Raw genomic sequence first — 22,155 nt, 5'->3', positions numbered from 1 at the left:
TAGAAATCCTCAGTAAGGTTTATTAGTGGCAATGTACATCAATTACAATAAAAAAACAATTAACTCTAATGACTAAACTCTCAACCACTATTAACTGCCTATAATATAGTCTGAAGATAACTATTTAAAAAGTCAACAATAGTAGTTCCCGTTGTAAATTAATTACCAAAAATATAACTGTTTTTCATTTCCATAATACTTGAAAGTACAAATATAAATTAAATAAGGTTCAAAAGACCACATACAACAAAATAGTCCATAAAACAAAGCTGATTTTAAAAGAATTGTTCAATTTACTTTGTAGCATTTTTTTGTTTATATAAAATTATTTAAAACAGTACATGTTTTCTGTATCACACATGGAAGTTCACATCCAGATGTCCTTTTTATGAAATCCTTATTCTTTCTTCATTGTCAAAATCTTAATTTTCACTCCTGGCTAGATTTTTCTTCCTTGGCAATTCTTTTTGTTATCCCACTGAAATATTTCTCACGGAAGGAATTATGACCTTGGTACGGCAGAAACTGATCACTTAGCAGATGTGAATACTGGTCCTGGTTCTGGTTGGTTGGTAAATAGAAAATAAAGAGTTTGAGTTAATTTCTTTAGTTAGCTTGTAACCAAAGCAGTCATTTACTGTAAGCAAAATCTCCCTCTGTGGTGCATATCTGTGTTCCTATTGTTTTTTTAATTACCTAAATGAAAAACATATCACCCACTTTATACTTGCTTGAGTATCCAGTGTTTTCACCTACTTTACCTCATTTGATCCAAATAACCCTCTCTGCACAGAGACCAGAGAGGGCAAAGAGAACCATCCAGGCAACATAAATTGAGCCAATGACATGATTCTTCTGGTTCCTAGTTGAGCACAAACTGAAATCATCTATGACTACAAAAACTATCAAACAAGGAAGCGTCTACTCCAACGGCATCTAACAACAAATTACTGCATTTGTATAATGTCATACAGATAAATCAAACTGTTTGCGGGTACATCTATATTCAGTTAATAAAATAAACTAGCCGAAACCGGTTTGGCTCAGTGGATAGAGCGTCGGCCTGCGGACTGAAGGGTCCCAGGTTCGATTCCGGTCAAGGGCATGTATCTTGGTTGCGGGCACATCCCCAGTGGGGGGTGTGCAGGAGGCAGCTGATCGATGTTTCTCTCTCATCAATGTTTCTGGCTCTCTATCCCTCTCCCTTACTTTCTGTAAAATATCAATAAAATATATTTTAAAAAAATAAATAAAAAATAAAATAAACTATACCTGGTAACTTCCTGAACTACTCTTAGAAGAAATACCTTCACTTGGTTATATTTAAAAGCTCTCTCCCTCCTTCTCCACCTCGTCAGTAAAATCAGAAACCTGGGCCAAATCCCTGTCCCTTTTCTTCTCACATTCACAGTCTTTTCTTTTTCTTTTGTTAATCCTCACCTGAGAATATTTTTTTCCATTGATTTTTAGAGAGAGTGGAAGGGAGGGATGGGAAGAGAAAGAAACATCAACGGGAGAGAGACACATCGATTGGTTGCCTCCTGCACATGCCCCAACTGGGGCCAGGATCGAACCTGCAACCCAGGTACATGCCCTTGACTGGGAATTGAACCTGCAACCCTTTGGAATGCAGCTGACCACTGAGCACACTAGATAGAATTCATTCAGTCCATCTTAAGCTCTTAGACTCTGCATCCTAAGTATCCTTTTCACCATAACTTCAGTTCTGTAGTTTAAGCCTTCCCCCACCTCTCCTTGTTTTTTTTCCAAAATGGTCAGTGGCCCTGTCTTCCATGCTCCTGCTCCAGTCCATTCCTCATATTGAGACCAAACTCAACTTGCTAAATGCAAATCTAATATGCCAGCATTTATGGCTAAAATCAAAATGGGTTTAAACTTTCCCCAATTCTGAAGCTTTCCCTTAATGTTTGGGAGGTAGATTCAATTGCACATCAGGTGGCTGAATGTCCTCTCGCTTTCCTCTCCCGTACAAGAGGGATCAGCACACTGTCCAGCAATGAAGTCCGCCCCCGCTCTGCCATTCTGTACTGTCTCCCTGGGACTCCCCCAGGCTATGCAAAATCACCACTACGGAAATCCTGTGGGCTGTCCTGGAGCTGCCGTGGTGAGGAGGGTAAGACAGGACAGAAATGTGCGACGCCCGCAGCCGCAAGCTTAGAAGGCAGAGGCATGACGGACAGGCTGGGAACTGACTCGGGCTCAGGTGCTTGCGTGCCTAGCCGGCCAAAGCTGCCAATTGTGCAGCTCACCTGAGGAGGCAGAAGGCAGAAGTTGAAGCACTATGGAAGATAGGCTTCCCCTTGGACCAAAGAGAACGCTTAACAAAACAGCTTGCCTTTGACCAGGAGGATGTAAATGGGCAAACTGATCATAAAGAACAGAGAATTATGAAGATTAGAGTCAGAGACGGGGAATAAACAGAAGAAGCATGGAAAACCCAAAAGTAATTTTTAAAACATGTGCTAATTAATGGCTATCTAGACAACATGTAGGGACTACCCCCTAATACCCTAACAGACCATGGGTTGAGTTCTACGGAGATCCAGTGGCAGAGAAACACACACTCCTGGGAAAGTTGGAAAGACTAGCAACCTTAGAAATGCAACCTCGGGTAGGCGGCGGAGCGGGGGACCTCTTTTCTGTCTTTCCCAGGGAGTAGAGAAAAACCCCATGAGATATACGCTGGAAAGATTCTTTCTGCAAGATTGACTGCCCCTGAATGTAAAATAAGTCATTATAACAAAAACTACTGGATAACCCAGTATCTCCAAATCCCCTATGTATGTAGCCATTCTATTATTACTTAGCAGCATAAGTCCTGCTTCCAGGTAAGCCAGACACTCCAGGGATTTTGGCTACCATTTTCATCTAAATGGAAAGTCCTGGTTCCTAAAATGTTTGCCGCTCTGTTGACTAATGAGTTTGCCAACCACTGGATAGGGGCTCAATCACAAGGAACAACAGCCTGTAATTATTGGAATCGAGAGTCTAGGTCAGTGGTTGGCAAACTCATTAGTCAACAGAGCGGCAAACCGCAGCTCGCGAGCCGCATGTGGCTCGCGAGCCGCAGTTTGCCGACCACTGGGCTAACAGATATTATCACATATATTCATGTCAATATCATATACCTATGAACAATAAACATTTCAAACATAACCTGGCCTATATGAAATACACTATTTGCAACACTCATAATTTGTTACCTCAATGCCAAAGAAGATGGCACGCTTTTTTCTTCCCTCTCATCCTATCTTTAGTTCAGTTTACCAGGGCTCACACTTGAGATGATAGTCAACTGCACATATTTTTCACCACCTTTTCATGCCTCTTCTCTATTTGAATTCCCTGCCCATCTCAAACAAGAATATCTGCAGATTTTTTTTTTCAGCTCACTATCTCAAAGGCCAAAGTGTTTACTTAAAAGGACAAGATTATCCTCAGGCAACACAACCCTTGATGTCTCCATTAACTAGATCTCGTCCCAGTCCCAGTGTTTAAATTCTGGTTTTCCTAACACTTCCAAATCTGTCTCCCAGTATATCTATGTGTCATAATCCTTGAGTTCTACCAATTTTTAATAAACAAGAAATACTTCATGAAAAATAAAAACACAGAGAGAATTGGGAAATGCCAAAAAAGAAAGCTCTGGCACTGAAAAATTACAGACCACCTTTCTCAAATTTCATTCATTACTGGTTAAATTTTGGAGCATGGTAGGAGTTAAAGAGATGTGAATAAAATATTACGGTTGTTGATTACACTGTCTATGGTTTATCATCTTTTTATAACCAGAAATTAAGTGTTTCTGTAGGAAAGTCTGTGCTAGCTACAGATGGCTTCCTAATGGAAATATACAGCTTTCAGACCTATCACTTAACCTTGTAAGACAAACAGCAATTGTAAATATGACAAGAAATATATAAGTTCTGAGTCAAGAAAGCAGTAAGTATATATTTACAACTATGTGTTTTATATAAATCCACTATTAAATTTTCTGCATCTCTTCACAGCAGGTTATCATCTAAACTTTTCAGCTAAGGAAAAGGAAGACTAAAGGAGTTTAAATAATCTGCCACTGGTCACACAGCTAGTTGAGTAGCACTGGTAGAACTGTAGCCTAGATGAGACTTCAAAGCTTATACTTTTCCCAACACTTTTTTTTTCTTTTTTTAGTAAAAATTATATCAAAACAATGGTTAAACAGTTAGCTTCCCACATGGTAGACTAGTGAGTAGTTCAAAATGGAGTTTGACATTTAGAGGACATTCCTCACTGAACAGCAACATTATGGTAGCACATATTTCAGATCTAAACTTTTAGACAGAACCCCTTTAACCACTGTCCCACCCAGCCAATTTCCTGTCCTATCAGTACTGCTAATTCTAAACATAAACCACTCGAGGAATTTTAACACACTTGCCAAAGAAACCAAAGCCTTACAAATTGTAGTATACTTATATGTGTGCACTGCCCTCTGCTGGCAGAAGCAGATAGCATTTCCTGCTGTGGATAAAGATAGTTTGAAACAGAGCTGACCATTCATCAGACATGAGCTTTCCCTCTCTGTATGAGTCCTGACTACTGTAAACATCTAGTCACTAGTTATAGAGAACCAACATGACCAGGATGGCTATTTTTCTCCAGGGAGCATCAGCATTCCATTTTTAAAAGAATGATGTGGAAATACACATTACATATTCACCTTGGTGACTCAAAAGTATAAAATTGTCATCTATGTCCAACCTAGAATTACAAAGTATTCTCTAAAATAAGAAAGACTTTATTCAAGCTATTCCTTAATTATTTTTACAACTAACCCTACATCAAAATAGAGCATCACAAAAAAACAAAATAAGACATTAAAAGGAAAGCACTTCAGCCACTTATAACTTAATAATCTAAAGGGAAACAAATTCTCAAGAAAGAAACTATATGTGCTGTAGTAACATTTGAAACTGACACTTTAAATGGAACTAATGACAATGGATTATACTATGAGATAAGTATGTAAGAGTGTTTCCCAAATGGAGTGTCATACTCAAGACGACTACATTGAGAACTCCACTTCAGTAAAGCAATCCTTCCAATTACTGCCTTCTCCCAGAAATTTGCCATTCTTTGTTATCATCGTCTCCTTGAATAGAGGAAAGGTTTTAGGATTTAGGATTTTCCACAGTATGGTGATTCAGCTGCGTTCTGGTTTGCTTCTCATGAAAAATGAGGTTTAGGTACCACAGGATTAGAATGTTTTGTAATGCTGATTTTTAAAAAATAAATATTTTTATTGATTTCAGAGAGGAAGGGAGAGAGAGAGATAGAAACATCAAAGATGAGAATCATTGATCGGTTGCCTAGAAACATCAAAGATGAGAGAGAATCATTGATCGGTTGCCTCCTGCATGCCCCCACTGGGGATTGGGCCCGCAACCCGGGCATGTGCTCTTGACTGGAATTGAACCTGGGACCCTTCAGTCCGCAGGCTGATGCTCTATCCATTGAGCCAAACCAGCTAAGGCTGTAATGCTGATTTTTGAAGAGTGCTGTCAGAATAATAAAATTCAGTACATTTTCAAACAGAAAATTTTAGCTAGCTATAACTATCTGTTCCCACACTTCCTTCAAATGGGTAGTTTAAATACTGTTAAGTTTGATTGTCTTTTTTTCAGGAAAGGCCCAAAATAATTAGTGAACAGTTACTATTCTTTTCCTAAACATTTACTGAGTGGTGGGCAAAACAGTCAAGGTCTGTGAGTTGAGAGCTTATATACTAGTGGGAGACAAACGTTCAACAATGTATCCCCAAATATATACTTGCAAACTGTGATTAAACAGTGGGAAGAAAGGGCACTATCCTATATAATAAAAGGGTAATATGCAAATTGACCCTAAAGGCGGAAAGACAGGGAACGACCGGTTGATATGATGCGCACTGACCACCAGGGGGCAGATGCTCAATGCAGGAGCTCCCCCTGGTGGTCAGTGCACTTCCACAGGGGGAGCGCTGCTCAGCCAGAAGCCAGCTCATGGCTGGGCAGCGCAGCGGTGGTGGCGGGAGCCTCTCCCACCTCTGCAGCAGCGCTAAGGATGTACAACTAACGGCGTAGGCCCCACTCCCAGCAGGCCTAAGCCATTAGTCAGATATCCCCCGAGGGCTCCCAGGCTGCCAGAGGGATTTCTGACTGCCGGCTTAGGCCTGATCCCCCCAGGAATGGGCCTAAGCCAGCAGGTGGACATCCCACAAAGGGTCCCAGACTGCAAGAGGGTGCAGGCCGGTTGAGGGACGCCCCCCCTCTCCGAGTGCACAAATTTTTGTGCGCCAGGCCTCTAGTCCTATATAATAAAAGGGTAATATACAAATAGACCAAACGGCAGAACAACCGAACAACCAAAGCATAATATGCTAATGATATGCTAAGGCTGCTCAACAGCTTGCTATGACATACACTGACCACCAGGGGGCAGACAGTCGACCAATCGGCCAATTGCTATGATGTGCACTGACCACCCGGGGGCAGATGCTCCAACCGGTATGTTAGCTTGCTGCGGTCCGGCCTATCAGGCCTGAGCGAGATGGGCTGGAAACACCCTGAAACCCTCCCATGGCCCCTCCCCAGCCCGATCGTGCACCAGTGGGGTCCCTCAGCCTGCCCTGCACCCTCTCACAATCCAGGACCCCTCAGGGAATGTCAGTTTCAGCCCAATCCTGCAGGCCACTCCCCTTGGGAGGGCGCCAGATGCAGGGCTCATGGCTGGCAAGCGCTGCTGTGGCAACGTGAGCCTATCCCAATCGGGACTGATTGGGTGCAAGCCTGTGGCAAGCACAGTGAGGTTGGGATGAGCAGAAGCAGCAGGCAGGAGCTGCAGGCAGCGTTGGACTGCGGGTTTCAGTCCGATCCCTGCAGGCCACCCAGAGGGACACCACCCATGCAAAAATTCGTGCACCAGGCCCCTCATCTACATATATAAAAGCCTAAGAGAATGTTACGACCAGACGACCGGTCGACCAGTCGCTGTGATATGCACTGACCACCAGGGGGCAGATGCTCAACACAGGAGCTGCCCCCTAGTGGTCAGGGAGCTCCCACAGGGGGAGCGCTGCTCAGCCAGAAGCCCGGCTCACGGCTGGTGAGTGCAGCTGTGGTGGCAGGAGCCTCTCACGACTCTGCAGCAGCGCTACCAAGCAGTGGCAGCAGGCGCAGTGGGCCAGGATGAGCACAAGCGGTGTGGTGCCGGCTCAGGCTCCTCCCTGGCTGCCTGCTGCTTAGCGCACTGCTACATCCCCCAAGGGGTCCCAGACTGCGAGAGTCCAGGCTGAGGGAAAACACCGTCCCCCTCCCCCCCCCCCCCCCCCCGCACGAATCCGTGTACTGGGCGTGTACTGGGCCTCCAGTACGAATATAGAGACACACCTAGTTAGATGGAGTGAAGAAAATGGACAAGAAAGGCTTCCCCTAAGGAAGTGGTGTTTATCTGAGACCTAAAGGATGGGTTAAACTTACTCTCAGAATGAGAGGGTAAAAAACATTCCAGGAAGCAGCAAGAGAGGAAACACAATGGAGAAGACTGAGACTAGAAAGAGGTGAGGACATTCTGGGAACTAAAAGCACACCAGTGTGGCTAGGGCTTGGTAAACAAAAGGGAAAGTGGCACAAATCGAAATCGGAGAGACGCGTCAGGAGTAGATTGGGTTAGCTTTGAAGGTTAACTGAAGGATTTTAAATTTTATTCTAAATCCCATAGAAAGTCATCGATGACTTTTAAGCAGGGGAATTTCTGTGCTTATTTACATGCTCAAAGACACTCTGGCTACTGTGTAAGAATCAATCACAGAAGCAGGGGAACGAGCTGGAAGACTATTGCACTAGCCCAGGGAAGCAGCACTGTGCCATGTCCTTCAGGGCAGGGGGTGGATAAAAATATATGCAAAACTACCATCCACTCCGTTATGCCCTCCAGACTTTCAAAGTTACCCTTAACTCCTGTCTCCCTCCCCTAAGTATCCAATCAGTCATCAAGCCTGCCAAGTCTGTTATCCTCCACAATCTCCAACCCTACCTTTCTTAGGTTACAGCCTCATCACTGAATGACCGTGCCAGGAGCCTCGGCGCTGGTATCACCGGTTATCTTTCCACAACTCAAGCCTGCCTGCATATTAAGGCATCGGTGACCTCATAAAACTTCTGCCCCTCTCCTACCTAAGTAACATCCCTCATGGGCCTGCCATCACCAACAGGATAAACTTGGAACTCTTCTGTCTGTAAAGACCTTCACTCAACTCTAGGAATTCCTTTGGTTTTCCACTTCATCTCCATCAATTCCTCCCCCAAATACATAGATTTCACGCATGTTAAAATGTCTAGGGTTCCCTGAATGCACCACAACCCCTCTCATCTTGGCACCTTTGCTTAAAATACTGGCTTCCTCCCTTGGCTCAGGCACCATCTCCTCAGGTAGGTGCTCTCCGGTGCTTACACCTTGCACAGGTCACTTACAGGCCTCAGCACAGTAAGGTGAAACAGGCTGGGTGACCATTTCTCTCACTGGGCAAGTTTTCTAAGGATAAAGACTACACCTTATGAGTCTGTTTAGCCTCAACAACTCACACAAATGGTTCCATAAATGCTGAGTGATGCAAGCCATGGCTTTTCCCTCAGGGAACATGTGATCAAGGCAGGGAAAGAAAACATACAAAAATATGAAAAATACTTCAATGTAAAAATTATTAAAAATTTTTCTTTCTCATTTTTCATAGCATCTTTTCCAAAATTTCACCTGCCTGGAAGACCTTATATTAATAACCATTTATTCACTCCCAGCAAAATCTTACCTCCGTTTTTACAGGAAAAAAAAGGAGTCATCAGGTGACTCACCTTCCTTGCTGCCACCCCATCCTCTACTACAAGCTGGATCCCTTGCTTACCTCTACGGCTTCATCTCTCACCCCAGTCCCCACTCACATTCTGACTAAAGTCAAAATGCTCTCTCATGTCCCTTTTACAGCCAGGAGTTACTTTTATATAATTCCCCTAAACTTCGGTGAAAATACTTAAGGATAATCATCAGTTTAACTAAAATTACTGTTTAAAAACAAGAGATTTGCCCTAGAAAGGTGTCACTTTGGGGATGAAGAAGAAAACCAAATGGCTTCTACATTAACTATAGGTCAGGTTTAAATTGTCCTGTTACTTACTGACAGTTCCTGATAATGAGATAATGATTTCTTCTACCTCACTAGTCCTGACCTTAAGTCATTCATATTCTCAAAGTGACAGTGGTTTATATAGAACAGCAGTTTCATTGCAAACACTTGAATACAAATGGCTTAGGAGACTTATTCTAGGATAAGTGAAAACCAATGATGCTGTCATCACAGTAAAAGCCACCAAACAGGCAATGCGTATCGAATTGTGTCAAGAAAGACTTTGGATTCATAAAATGTTAAAGCTATGATATATATATTCTTAAGTAGGTCAGAGAAAGAAGGCAAAGAGATGGAAGAGAAAAACAGTGCGTAGCTTTTCTTTCTTGTAATCAGCCGAGAGAGAAATGAAATGTAAATGACAGTGCTGAATATAATGGGCCTCAGTTCAGCTTCAGGGTAATTACCCACGTCCTGCTTTTGTTTAAAAATCCTGCTCCCCTTATCAAAGCTCCCCACTGTTCTACATCTGGTACTGGACAGTAGCTATAGAAACCACTTGTGCTAAAGTTATACAACTATAAACAACACTCGGCCATTTCCAAACCAAGGACAAGGAGGTCAGAAGTCTGGCGTCTAATACTATTAAGAGAAACCTCTAGCACTATGCTTAATGGGAACAAGGTAAGGCTGAAAATCTTCATCCCAAAATTAGGTATTTACATATGGTTTGTACCTTTTAAAAAATTCCATTACTCTTCAAGATATTAAATTACTTAAAGTCTACTAAGATATTTTTATATTAAAATCTTCCTATCTAGAGTTCTGAAAATGAGTTGACATTTAACAACTGAACTTTGACATCTGGCACTCAGCACATAATTTCTAACTGTGAAAAGAACATCATGGATAGTCCTGCTATCATGATGAACTAGAACATGAGTATTTTCTACATGCTCTCCACTAAAATCTGTACCTTTATAAAACTCAAAACTTAAAACCTCAATTATTAAAAGAATACATGTTCAACACACCAGATAAAAATGTAATGACAACTTATTAGTTATTATATCTAATATTTAATTAAAATTAAGAAGAACTGTACTGACCCTAACTAAGCAGAAAAGATGAGTAATAGGCCAAAACATGTGCAGGCACACATATACATACTCTCTCGCTTTAATTTGCAAACTTTATCTCCGAGGCAACTTTTTAAAATTGTCACAATTCATTTAAAAATTAATAAAACACACATACATTTATATAAAGAACAAAAACAAGCAAAATTACTTTGCTTAGGGATGAATTCGGTAGTGAAAATATTACAAAGGAAAACAAGAAAGTAATTACCATAATAGTCAGATTAGTGGTTACACCTGCTCTAGGAGAGTTGTTTATGATCAGAAATAGCCACAACAGGGGGTGCTTCTAGGGTGCTGCGTGACTCAGTAATCTTGACCATGGTGGTGGTTACATAGATGTTCACTTTATAACTAACTATTCATTAAACGGTACACTTACATTGTGAACAAAAAAATAAAAGTTAAAATCTCAGGGTTGCATTCTTGGTGGGTTATGGAAACGGAAGAAGACACAAGTTCATGTTTGAATTTGAAGAGCACTAGAAAGATCATTCTAAGTTAAATAACATGATAAATAAGAAAAAAATACAAAGTAGAAGTTTTGTCATATGAGAATTATAAAGGAAGATCCAGGGGATTATGCTAATTGAACACATAAACTTCCATTTATCTAAACCAGTCATACCTTGGACTCCCAGATTGTACTTTATATTTTGCAACTGACATCTGCCTAAGATTCTACAGCATCAGTATATTAAAGACTATTTTACTGTCAAGCTTGAAAATATGAGCATTAGAGCTGGAACGTAAAAACAGGTGCTCTGCCTTGAGGGAACAGCTTTGCCCCAAGCTTTATCCAAATAAAGAGTCGTATCCAAAGAGCACCATAAGTGGCACCAGAGATCTTAAATAATTGCCTTCCTGGAGGGAGGGGACAGACTTTTGCTTCTTCTTGATTTGCCATAAACAATAACTTAAAACTATCACAAGACCATTAACTTAACAAAAAATCCAGTTTGTTTGGCAAGATTATTTAGTTGCAGAAGTATAAAAAAAAAAGTAAAATGATAATCCACTAAAATTTAAATTCAAGGAAAAGCACCTTTAACAGCAAAGCAATTCATTCAGAAGTAGGTGGCATGTTCCCTAAAACTGAACTCTGCAACACAATACGCAGCATCTCCAGGGTCCTGCTTTTATAAGCCTTTCTCAAACATCTCAATGTATGATTTACAGATAACGCAAGGACTTTCCTTCTGACCTGTTTTGCAAAATAAATTTTAGAAAGGTCCTCTCTCTCTCTCTCTCTCTCACACACACACACACACACACACACACACACACACGCACACACACACACTTTCACACTTTGATGATAATGAATATGGTACTGTATTAAGACCTAGACTAAGTTCATATCCAATTACCAATGTTCTTACTTATCTTATTTTTCTTACTGATAAATGAAGTAGCATCTATTTCCTACTAGCATGCTGTATGATTAAAATACGTCATACCTAATCTCTAATCTTTCATAGCTCTAATCATAAGGAAATTGGCCACCATCATACAATGGAGAGGCAAAAACATTTCAGCAAAAAAGACAACCAGAAGGAAACACCTTTAATTCCAACAGCTGCTAAAGAAAAAACAACTACTGATATTAATTCTACTAGTAAGAAAGATAATGAAGGAGAAACCAAGATGGCGGCATAGGTAAACACCTAAACTGCTGCCTCGCACACAATTTCAAAACTACAACTAAAAGACAAAACGGACACCATCCAGAACCACAGGAAAGCTGGCTGAGTGGAAATGCTACAACTAGAAGAAAAGAGAAAAGCATATTGAGACTCAGAGGAGCTGCAAAAGGCTGAGGTAGGGAGACACGAGCGTGGAGAGGACTGGCGGCAGAGTGCGTGGCTGGCTTTCTCAAGCGGGAGGTAGACGGAAGCCCCCGACTGCACTGAACTCCAGTTCCAGGATAGACTCTGGGAACCCAGACTCATTCGGGGGGAATCTGGACTGTCAGGAAAAGAGAAAAGCACAATGAGACTCAGGGGAGCTGCGGAAGGTAGAGGTCCGGAAGCGCACACACACGGAGAGGACTGATTGCTGAGTGCGCTGCTGGTTTTCTCAAGCGGGAGGGAGACGGAAGCTCCCGAATGCACTGAACTCCAGTTACGGGCGAGACTCTGGGAACCCAGACTAATTCAGGGAGAAACTGGACTGTCTGGCAGCGGGCGAAACTCGAGGGCGGCTTTCTCTCAGAGGTGCTTGCAGCGATTACCGAGGGACACTGAGACCCAGGGGCCTCATAGGGCAGGGCTGACAAAACACCAATGCTGTCTGCTCCGCCCTGAGACTCCGCCCCATGCAAGCTGAGCACAGAGGCTTTTGCAATTTTGCAAGTCTTAGCTCATAAGGGTGTCTCCAGCACAGAAGTTCTCCCAGCGTAGACACAGCTGATCCTCACAGCCAATTGGCCTGGAGGTCAATTCCTCCCAGTGATACCAACAACAATCAAGACTTAACTATAACAAGACTGTGCACACAGCCCACAAAGGGGTGCACCAACAGTGTCCACCTCAGGTAACTGGGGAGGCTGAGCCACTGGGCCCTATAGGACACCTAGCACACAAAGCCACTCTATCAACTCAGGGAAGCAGCCAAAATGCGGAGACAAAGAAACAAATCACAAATGAAAGAAATGGAGGAAAACAAACGACTGGATATAGAGTTCAAAACCATGGTTATAAGATTTTTCAAGAATTTCCCAGAAAAGGCCGATAAATATAGTGAGACCCTTGAGGATATGAAAAAGGACCAACTAGAAATTAAACATACACTGAGTGAAATAAAAAATATTATACAGAGACCTAATAGCAGACTAGAGGACCGCAAGAATCAAGTCAAAGATTTGAAATACAAAGAAGCAAAAAACACTCAACCGGAAAAGAAAAAAGAATCCAAAAATTTGAAGATAGTGTAAGGAGCCTCTGGGACAACCTCAAGCATACCAACATCCGAATTATGGGGGTGCCAGAAGAAGAGAGCAAGATACTGAAAACCTATTTGAAGAAATAATGACTGAAAACTTCCCCCACCTGGTGAAAGAAATAGATTTACAAGTCCAGGAAGCACACAGAACCCCAAACAAAAGGAACCCAAAGAGGACCACACCAAGACACATCATAATTAAAATGCCAAGAGCAAAAGACAAAGAGAGAATATTAAAAGCAGCAAGAGAAAAACAGTTAATTACCTACAAGGGAGCACCCATACAACTGTCCGCTGATTTCTCAACAGAAACTATACAGGCCAGATGAGAGTGGCAAGAAATTTTCAAAGTGATGAATAACAAGAACCTACAACCAAGATTACTCTACCCAGCAAAGTTATCATTCAGAACTGAAGGGCAGATAAAGAGCTTCACAGATAAGAAAAAGCTGAAGGAGTTCATCACCGCCAAACCAGTATTATATGAAATGCTGAAAGGTATTCTTTAAGAGGAAGAAGAAGAAAAAGGTAAAGATAAAAATTATGAACAACAAATACATGTCTATTAACAAGTGAATCTGAAAATCAAGTGAATAAAAAATCTGATGAACAGAATAAACTGGTGAATATAATAGAATCAGAGGCATAGAAAGGGAGTGGACTGACAATTCTTGGGGGAAAAGGGGTATGGGGAGTGCGGGAAGAGACTGGACAAAAATCGTACACCTATGGATGAGGACAGTGGGGGGAGGTAAGGGCAGAGGGTGGGGTGGGAACCGGGTGGAGGGGAGCTATGGGGAAAAAAAAGAGGACCAATTGTAATAATCTGAACAATAAAGATTTATTAAATTTTAAAAAAAAGAAAGAATAATGCATAATGGAATCAGGAACTAGCATTATTTCAGCAAAACACCAGTTTATGATTAGCAATATAACTTTACTACCATTCTACTATATAAACTACCTATCAAAAAGACAAATTTCTTCCACTTCAAGCCATCAATAAGTCAGAAAGCATAATGCATAATGGAATCAGGAACTAGCATTATTTCAACAAAATACCAGTTTATGATTAGCAATATAACTTTACTACCATTCTACTATATAAACTACCTATCACAAAGACAAATTTCTTCCACTAATAAGTCATTGACTCAAAACAAGTGACCTCAGTATCTCTTCTCTCCCTTCCTCATTTAAAACATATTATAATGCTAATTGTTCTTTCTCCACAGCTTCAAAATCTTTCAGTCCTTTATTCAAAGCCCTCAGTTTTGGCCACCTTGTATTCTGATTAATGAAGAATTCATCGCTTCATGTTACTAGACACTTTCATTCAGTTCAAAATAAAAAATTACATTAACTTTCATTACCTGCCACTATGATCGTCCACTAGTCTTTATTATAAACTAGAGGCCCAGTGCACAAAATTCATGCACTGGTAGGGTCCCTAGCAGCTGCTGGCCAGGTACTCCCTCCCTTCCCCCAGCCGTCTGCCGCTGCGGGGGCCTCCCTCCCTTCCCTCGGCTGGCCCCGCCCCCTGGTCGAGCTCCCAGACAACCTCCTGGTCAAGGGGACAATTTGCATACTATGCTTTTATTATACAGGATAATCTGAACTACTCTGGCTAGCTATAAAAAATAATGACAACTAATCTACACAATATTATAACACTAATCTAAATTAATGTCCATATAATACCTACACTAAAACTTACCAACACTTTAATCCTTCTCAAAATAACTAGGAGTATAAGCTAGAAAGTCAGGTAAACAAGCCACAAAACAAAGAGTGCACAGGATGGCCCATTTAGTGCAATGACAATTTTAAATAAATTTTTATATTTAAACAAGTACTATAGAGTGTAATAGTGGCACAGACGTATAAAAAAGACTTCAAGGAAGTCTTGAAAATGGCTTCTATGGGACCTTTTTCATCTGTCCAAGTATACTGGTAGAAAAGGTGGAGAGAGTATTGTGTGAGGTGACTTTCACTGGAGACGTAACTATTACACTCATATTCCAATCTGTTGTGCACAACTCTGGAGATCAGTATTTCTCTCCTATGATTTTCATAAGAGAAAAATACTCTATAGGAGTAACCACTCTGACCAAAACTATATATAGCAGCATCAGCTACATGTTGTATCAACAGGAGAAATGAGTCCTGGTAAAACAAATCACATTCTACCATGGTCCCATGAATGATGAGGAAAGACTATCTTTAAAAGAAACTAGTAAGACAAAATGGCGGCGGAATAGACGGACGTGTCCTAAGCCTTGTCCTGGAGCAAATAGAGTGAGCGGCTGAAACCAGTGGAATTCAGCCCGAATTGGCGAAGGAGACGCAGCTGCTGAGACAGTTTGCAATCGGGAAGGGCAGAGGTCCCCTGGATAAAGGTGAAATCAAGGATCTAGGCAAGAGAGTCTGCCGGACCTCTGTGCCCAGAGGGTCAGGGAAAAACTACAGGGCGCCAAGCCGCGTCCCTGAGGACAGGCAAAGTGTCTGACTGTGAAAAAAAAGGGAACACGGGACTGCAGGAGGTAGGGGATTTTGGACCTTGGAGTCTGGATTTTGGATCTGACCTCAGAGGGAGCCCTGAAGGGCTGGCCAGACCGCGCAGTGCCGACAAGAGAGGAGCTTGCAGAGACACAGTCCCTCCTCACACTCGGGCCTGTGCCTTTTTCCACTGAACTAGTTCGTAGGACCTTTCGGATACAGACACTTACCCGTGGCTGAGGTGCGGGAGAAGGTGTGGACTTGTGGAATCTGGGGAGAGTAGGCGGTGGTCCAGGAGAGGTGGTAGCGAGTCTGGTGCTGAGTCATACCTAAGCCCCAGTCGCCATTTTCTCCTGAGAGATAGCCCCTCCCTCCAGTCTCCAGGCAACCAATATAGCCACACCCAGATCCCACCCTGAATAATACAAAGGAATCTGAATACTCCCTGAGGTCATAGGAACTGGTCTAAAGAGATTAGCCCCAGCAACCAGAAACTAAGAAACAGTATAGTACAGACAACTGGAATCATAAGCCAGCCAAAGGAATGACACTCCACTTTTTTTGCATTTATTTATTTATTTATTTATTTATTCTTATCCCTTTTTTCTGTTTTCTTTTTTTCTTCTTTTCTTCTTTGTTTTCCTGTTTTTGTTTGTTGCTTTTTTTTTCTATTTCTTTTCGCATTACTTTTCCATCACAATTTTTTATTTGCTATTTTTAATTTTTCATTAAAAAATAGACCACATAATGGGTCACAAAGTCTCCCCAAATTGAAAAAGATTGAAATTATATCAAGCATTTTCTCAGACAATGGCATAATATTAGAAATAAACTACAACAAAAACATTCTAAAAAATTCAAACACTTGGAAGCTGAATAGCATGCTATTAAACAATGATTCGGTTATCAATGAGATCAAAGAAGAAATTAAAATCATCCTGGAGACTAATGACAATAAAAACACAACAATGCAAATACTATGGGACACAATGAAAGCAGTCCTGAGAGGGAAGTTTATAGTTCCACAGGCCTACCTCAAAAAACAAGAAAAAATGGTAATAAATCATCTAACTCAACAACTCAAAGAATTAGAAAGAGAGTAACAAGAAAAGCCCACAGTGAGCAGAAGAAAGGAAATATTAAAGTTCAGAGCAGAAATGAATGACATAGAGACCAAAAAAACAATACAAAAGATCAATGAAACCAAGAGCTGGTTCTTTGAAAGGATAAACAAGATTGATGAACCTCTAGCCAGGCTCACCAAGAAGCAAAGAGAGAGGACCCAAATAAACAAAATCAGAAATGAAAGAGGAGAAATAACAACAGACCCCACAGAAATACAAAGGATTATTTAAAAATACTATGAACAACTCTATTCTAACAAATTAGACAACCTGGAGGAAATGGACATATTCCTAGAAAAATACAACCTTCCAAAACTTACTCAGGAAGATACTAAAAATCTCAATAGGCTAATAACTATGGAAAAAATTGAAGCAGTCATGAAAAAGCTTCCAGCAAACAAAAGCCCGGGGCCAGATGGCTTCACAGGGGAGTTTTACCAAACATTCAAGGAAGAACTAAAACCTATCCTCCTCAGACTATTACAGAAAATTCAAGAGGAAGGACACTTCCAAGCTCCTTCTATGAAGCCAGCATCACCCTAATAACAAAACCAGATAAAGACAACGAAACCAGATAAAGACAATGAAAGAGAATTACAGGCCAATATCCCTCATGAACATAGATGCCAAAATCCTCAACAAAATTCTAGCAAATTGAATCCAGCAGTACATCAGAAAGATCATACACCATGACAAAGTAGGATTTATCCTGGGGATGCAAGGATGGTACAATATTCGCAAATCAATAAACATGATACATCACATTAACAAATTGAGAGATAAAAATCACAGTCATATCAATTGATACAGAAAAAGCATTTGACAAAATCCAACACCCTTTCTTGATAAAAACTCTCAGCAAGGTGGGACTAGAAGAATCATACCTCAACATAATAAAAGCCATATATGACAAACCCACAGCCAACATCATACTCAATGGGCAAAAACTAAAACCATTTCCCCTAAGAACAGGAACAAGACAGAGATGCCCACTCTCACCACTCCTGTTCAACATAGTACTAGAAGTACTAGCCATTGCAATCAAACAAGAAGAAGAAATAAAAGGCATCCAAATTGGAAAAGAAGAAGTAAAACTGTCCTTATTTGCAGGTGACATAATACTGTACATAGAAAACCCTAAAGACTCCATCAAAAAATTATTAGATTTAATAAATGAATTCGGCAATGTAGCAGGATACAAAACTAATGCCAAGAAACCTATGGCATTTCTATACACCAATAATGAACTTACAGAAAGAGAGACTAAAAAAGCAATCCCATTCACCATCACACCAAAAAAATTAAGATACCTAGGAATAAACTTAACTAAGGAGGTAAAAGACCTATACGCAGAAAACTGCACGACACTGAAAAAAGAGATACAGGAAGACATAAACAGATGGAAGAACATACCATGTTCATGGACTGGTAGAATCAACATCATCAAAATGTCCATACTACCCAAAGCAATCTATAAATTCAATGCACTTCCCATTAAAATACCAACAGCATATTTCACATACCTAGAAGGAACTTTCCAAAAATTCATCTGGAATAAAAAAAGACCCCAAATAGCCACAGCAATCCTGAGAAAGTAGAACAAAGTAGGTGGGATCTCAATACCAGGTATCAAGCTGTATTACAAAGCCACTGTTCTCAAAACTGCCTGGTATTGGCACAAGAACAGACATATAGATCAATGGAATAGAATAGAGAACCCAGAAATCGACCCAAATCACTATGCTCAATTAATATTTGACAAAGGAGGCATGAACATACAATGGAGTCAAGACAGTCTGTTCAATAAATGGTGCTGGGAAAATTGGACAGATGCATGCAAAAAAATTAAACTAGACCACCAACTTACACCATACACAAAAATAAACTCAAAATGGATCAAGGACTTAAACATACGACGGGAAACCATAAAAATACTAGAGGAATCCATAGGCAGAAAAATCTCTGACATATGCCAAAGCAATTTCTTCACTGATACTGCTCCTAGGGCAATGGAAACTAAAAAGAAAATAAACAAATGGGACTACATCGAAATAAAAAGCTTTTGCACAGCAAAGGAGACCATCAATAAAACAACAAGAAAGCCCACTGCATGGGAGAACATATTTGCCAATGATATCAACGATAAGGGTTTAATCTTCAATATTTACAGGGAACTCATGCAGCTTAACAAAAAGAAGATAAACAACCCAATCAAAAAATGGGCAACTGATCTAAATAGACACTTTTCAAAAGAAGACAGAAGGAAGGCCAAGAGACATATGAAAACCTGCTCAAAGTCACTAATCATCAGAGATGCAAATCAAAATGACAATGCGGTACCATCTCACACCTGTCAGAATGGCTATCATCAACAAATCAATAAAAGACAAATGTTGGCGAGGATCCGGAGAAAAAGGAACCCTCGTGCACTGTTGGTGGGAATGCAGACTGGTGCAGCCACTGTGGAAAACAGTATGGACTTTTCTCAAAAAACTAAAAATGGAACTGCCATTTGACCCAGTGATCCCACTTCTAGGAATATATCCCAAGAAACCAGAAACACGAATCAGAAAGGATATATGCACCCCTATGTTCATAGCAGCACAATTCACCATAGCTAAGATTTGGAAACAGCCTAAGTGCCCATCAGCAGATGAGTGGATTAAAAAACTGTGGTACATCTACACAATGGAATACTACGCTGCGGTAAAAAAGGAGTTCTTACCATTTGCAACAACATGGATGGAGATGGAGAGCATTATGCTAAGTGAAATAAGCCAGGCAGAGAAAGATAAATATCACATGATCTCACTCATTTGTGGAATATAATGAACAACATAAACTGATGAACAAAAATAGATCCAGAGACAGAGAAACATCAATCAGAACGTCAAACCTCAGGGAAGGTAGGAGACAGTGGGGGTAAGGGGGAGAGATCAACCAAAGGAGTTATATGCATGCATATAAGCCTAATCAATGGACACAGACAACAGGGGGGTGGGGGCATGAATGGAAGGTGAGGAGTAATGGGAGAATAAGGACACATTTGTAATACCTTAATAAAGAAATTTAAAAAAGTACCTAGTAATATGCCCCTCAAGAATATCTGACTTTTAATCTTGGCATATTCTAAAGCTAGAAATGTGTTTTGGTAAAGAGGCGACATGACGCCTAAAATAGGGTACAGAATTTCAAGTACAAAGAAGAGTTTTGGTCTCAACTCAGCCACTTCCTAGTCTCTAAAATGTACAAAATAATAAGGTCAATGGATCTAAAAGCTTTGTAAACAATAAAGCATTATTAAAGTGTTATTTATCATTCACCTAGCTTTCAGACTATATAAACATGGAATACTGACCAAAAAACTAGCTTTTCTTATCAGGCATCTTCATAATTTCAACATGGTTGGCAAGAATGTTCTTCTTTACTACTAATGTTCAATAAATCTAAAAACTATTGCCAATAATCTAAAGATACAACATTTTATGAAAAATCCACATTCTTTAGACAGTTCTTGCGTTTGTTTACATTTTAAAAGGGGGAAAGGAAGAACACTTTATAACAACCTAGCAAGTGGGCCAAAAGTTATTCTGAAGTTAAACCTAACAAGTGACAAATCAAAAATGAAGAGATACGTATACAAAAGTGTAAAAATCTAAAATTAATAGTCTTCCATTGCCAAAATCAACAACACTGAACAAGTCCAAGAATAATTTGTTAGACGCGTGTGAGAACTGTTTGACAATTTTATGTCATCACTTGCATTATAAAGGACTGGGATCTTACTGCAATTATAAACACTTCTCGCCATACAAACAGAAGGTAGAAATGAAGTAATTAATCGAAAACCAAACATGATGAATTTAACAAGACAGTATTTTAAGTTATAGTAAATCCCATACTAGTTAAAACTCACTGATCAAATTTGAGCTTATAAAGACATCTCAAAAATTACTTAAGCATTAGTCTTTATCCTTTAAAAAAATAAATTTTAAAAGGAAAATGATAAAAAGCAACCAAACAAAAATTAATACTGCTATTAAAGCTTTAAAAATACCTAAGGTGAGTGCCCTTATCATTTTCATGCAGAAGAAAAATTCTCAGAAGCATCCTTATATCATTCTCTAGTTCTTCTTCTCAGTATCAAATTAATTTGCTTAGAAAAATACTATAAATCTAGAAAAAATACTAGACTTTCTTAAATTAAACTCAAGGGAATGAAAATGTGAAATTGTCCACAATTAAAATAGAAATGAAATAAAATCAGAAGAAAAAGGAGGCATTATAAATGATACCACAGAAATACAAAGATTGTAAGAGACTATTTTAAACAATTATACACCAACAAACTGGGCAACGTAGTAGAAATAAATAAATTCCTAGAAACATATGACCTTCTAAGACTGAGTCATGAAGAAAACAGAAAATCTGAATAGGCAGATTACTAGTAAGGAGATTAAATCAGTAATCAAAAACCTCGCAACAAAAGTCCAGGACCAGATGGCTTCATTGGTGAGTTTAACAACCATTCAAAGAAGAATTAAGCTCAAAGGTCAGCATTACCCTGGTACCAAAACTAGACAAAGACATCACAAGGAAAAACCCTATGTCAGATACAGGGTTAATATACAAAATATATAAAGTACACACACAACTCAATAGAAAAAAAAAATCTGATTAAAAAATGGGAAGAGGATCTAAATAAAAATTTTTCCACAGAAAACATATAGATAGATGGTCAACAGGCACATGAAAAGATGCCCACATCGCTAAATTCTAAGGCAGTAACACTGTTCTTTTCTGTTCACTCTATAGACCCAAAGCAAAGATGAGGCTTGCCCAAGTTTCTAGTAAATTTGGGAGGGCTTCTGTTGTCAAACCAGGTTAAGTACAGTCCAAAGAGCATTCTTTGCATTTAGTCAAGCTCCATTATAAGGTGTTTCTCATATCAATTCTGTTCTGATCTAGACAGATGTTTTGTTCTTTCTTCTCAAGCATACGTGTGTTGGGGGGGGGGGGCGGGGAGGGAGAGGAGGAGGAAAGAAGAAAGAAGATGTGTTGGGCCCTAAAAGACTACTTTCTCCCTTATATAAAGTGATATTTCCTATTCAGTAGAGTCTACAATCAAGTAGGTTATGCTTTTGGAGAAAAATGGTTAACTAGCAGTTTGCTAAATGAGAGTTCTATTAAGAGTGCTGTTTTATAACCGAGTTAGCAACAAGGATGTCAAATAAAGTCTGAGAAGTTAAGGTCAACTTTAATTCTGTGCTTCTATTCAATTTCTATATTC

General features: G+C 40.1%; 1 protein-coding gene across 4 annotated transcripts in view; it reads right to left on the bottom strand.

Moving 5' to 3' along the window:
• TRMT11 (tRNA methyltransferase 11 homolog) overlaps nucleotides 1–22,155 on the bottom strand; it is a 49,121-nt gene continuing 26,966 nt past the window's right edge. For all 4 annotated transcript variants that reach the window (XM_080666622.1, XM_080666625.1, XM_080666624.1 and 1 more), the window contains one exon: nucleotides 1–561. In XM_080666622.1, the coding sequence (XP_080522748.1) occupies nucleotides 430–561 (132 nt within the window). In that variant the 3' untranslated portion in view covers nucleotides 1–429. The remainder of the gene's footprint in view (nucleotides 562–22,155) is intronic.

The sequence above is a fragment of the Plecotus auritus genome (assembly GCF_963455305.1).
Source record: "Plecotus auritus genome assembly, chromosome: 4".
NCBI lineage: Eukaryota > Metazoa > Chordata > Mammalia > Chiroptera > Vespertilionidae > Plecotus > Plecotus auritus.
Note: the sequence above shows the minus strand (reverse complement) of the source record. Positions and strands in the feature narration are given on the sequence as shown.